Raw genomic sequence first — 1760 nt, forward strand, 5'->3', positions numbered from 1 at the left:
GGTCCAGGACACGGCACAGATGGCTCTAGTCCCTTGGCTGAGACAAGCAGGATAGGAATCAGCACCAAAATGCATCTCCACATCTTCCTCTGCCTGGTATGAGCATCTCCAAGAGTAGAATCAGAGAATCATCAAGGTTGGAGGAGGCCTTTAAGATCAAGCCCATCCATTACCCTGTCAATGTTGTAACCCCTAAACCACATCATGCAGTGCCAAATCCAGACACCTCTTAAAAACTTCCAGGGGTAGTGACTCCACCACCTCCCTGGACAACCTATTCCAGTGCCTGATAAAGGCATTGGAATAAATAAGATAAAACCTGAAATAAAAAGGAGCTTTGGCCTCACTTGGCAGTTTCATTGCTACCACACCCTCACCAGTCCTCAAGGGCAGGAGGGAGCCAAGTGATGCTCAAGTTGCTCATCCCACCTCTGTAGGGACCCCAGGCAGAGATGGTGGTGTCCATCCCCACCTTTCACCCTGCCAGGAGATCCCAGCTCCTACTAGGAGCAGTGCCAACAACAGAGGGGCGTTGAGGCAGGATGTGCCGCGTCCGGATGGAATGGTTCTTTTTTTTATTACAGTTTTGAATCTCACAGTTGGTAGCATTACATGAGAATAAAGCACTGGACAGGACTGGAAAAAAAGGCCTCTGGAGACAGCATGCAAACATTTGCAACGAGTTTAAAGCAAAACAACCCAAAAAAGAAAAGCGTCTGGCGGGGACGCGGCCGTGCTCTCCCGACCGGGCGGCGAGTCCAGCGGCTCCCCGTCAACCATCACTTCTGTCGCTGGGGGTTTCCTTTTTTCTGGGTCCATTTCATTGGTTTCTTTATTATTATTCTCCTTTTGTCAACCTTCTTTCTTGCTCTCTTCTCTTTTTTTTGTCTGTGTTTTTTTTTTTACCTTTTTTTTCTTCTTTTAATTACATTAAAAAATAAGATTCGTACTTTAGTAAAATGCCCAACTGGGCCCTGCTTGAAATAATAAAAAACAACAACAACAAAAAAAACCAACCTCCCCCCCAAAACTGAGAAAATAAAAAAAAAACACCCCCAAAAATTTAAAAAAAAAAAAAAAAGAATATGGGAGACCAAAAAAAAAAAACCAAACCCAAACCTGGAAAATAAAAATAAAAAAGGACTGATTTGGAAGTTTGGAAGCAACCAGGGGAGTTGAGGGGGGAAGGATACCCCCAGGGCTCCCTCCTGCTGCCAGGGCTGGGCAGGGGGCTGCCCACACCCCAGTGCCCCTCAGTGTGGGTCCCCTCTGGCTGCTGGGGTGGGTTCACAGGTAGAGCTCCTTCTCTTTGATATGCACTAGCTGTTCGCGGAGCTGGTGGAAGGACGGTCGGTGCACAGGGTCCAGGGTCCAGCACTTCTTCATCACCTCGTAGACCACGGCGGAACAACCGTCCGGAGCATCCATCTTATAGCCCTTCTCCACGCGGGGCACCACGTCCTTCAGGGGCTGGAGGGGCAGGAGGAGGCATTCAGGATGTGAGGGTATGGTTCCCTGCCCCAACCAGGGGCTCAGCCCCCTCCAAAACCAGCCCTGAGGGCACAGAGTGGGTCCTCACTTACAATTCTTGGATAAGGCACTCGCCCAAAGGAGTAGATTTCCCAGAGGAGGATCCCGAAGCTCCACACATCTGACTTGGTGGAGAATTTCTGGAGGGAGGGATAAAAAGCCCTGTGAGCAGCTCATAGTGGTATGATCACAGTATCATAGGATGTTAAAGGGTTGGAATGGAGCTTAGA

General features: G+C 49.0%; 1 protein-coding gene across 1 annotated transcript in view; it reads right to left on the bottom strand.

Moving 5' to 3' along the window:
* Positions 1-1014: 1014 nt before the first annotated feature.
* The window catches only part of CSK (c-src tyrosine kinase), a 5395-nt gene continuing 4649 nt past the window's right edge, over positions 1015-1760 (bottom strand). The window contains exons 11-12 of the mRNA XM_009082043.1: positions 1584-1670; positions 1015-1470 (exon numbers count right to left, since the gene is read on the bottom strand). Coding sequence (XP_009080291.1) covers positions 1288-1470; positions 1584-1670 — 270 coding nt within the window. The 3' untranslated portion in view covers positions 1015-1287. The remainder of the gene's footprint in view (positions 1471-1583; positions 1671-1760) is intronic.

The sequence above is a fragment of the Acanthisitta chloris genome, unplaced genomic scaffold (genome assembly GCF_000695815.1).
Source record: "Acanthisitta chloris isolate BGI_N310 unplaced genomic scaffold, ASM69581v1 scaffold15919, whole genome shotgun sequence".
In the NCBI taxonomy this organism is placed as follows: domain Eukaryota; kingdom Metazoa; phylum Chordata; class Aves; order Passeriformes; family Acanthisittidae; genus Acanthisitta; species Acanthisitta chloris.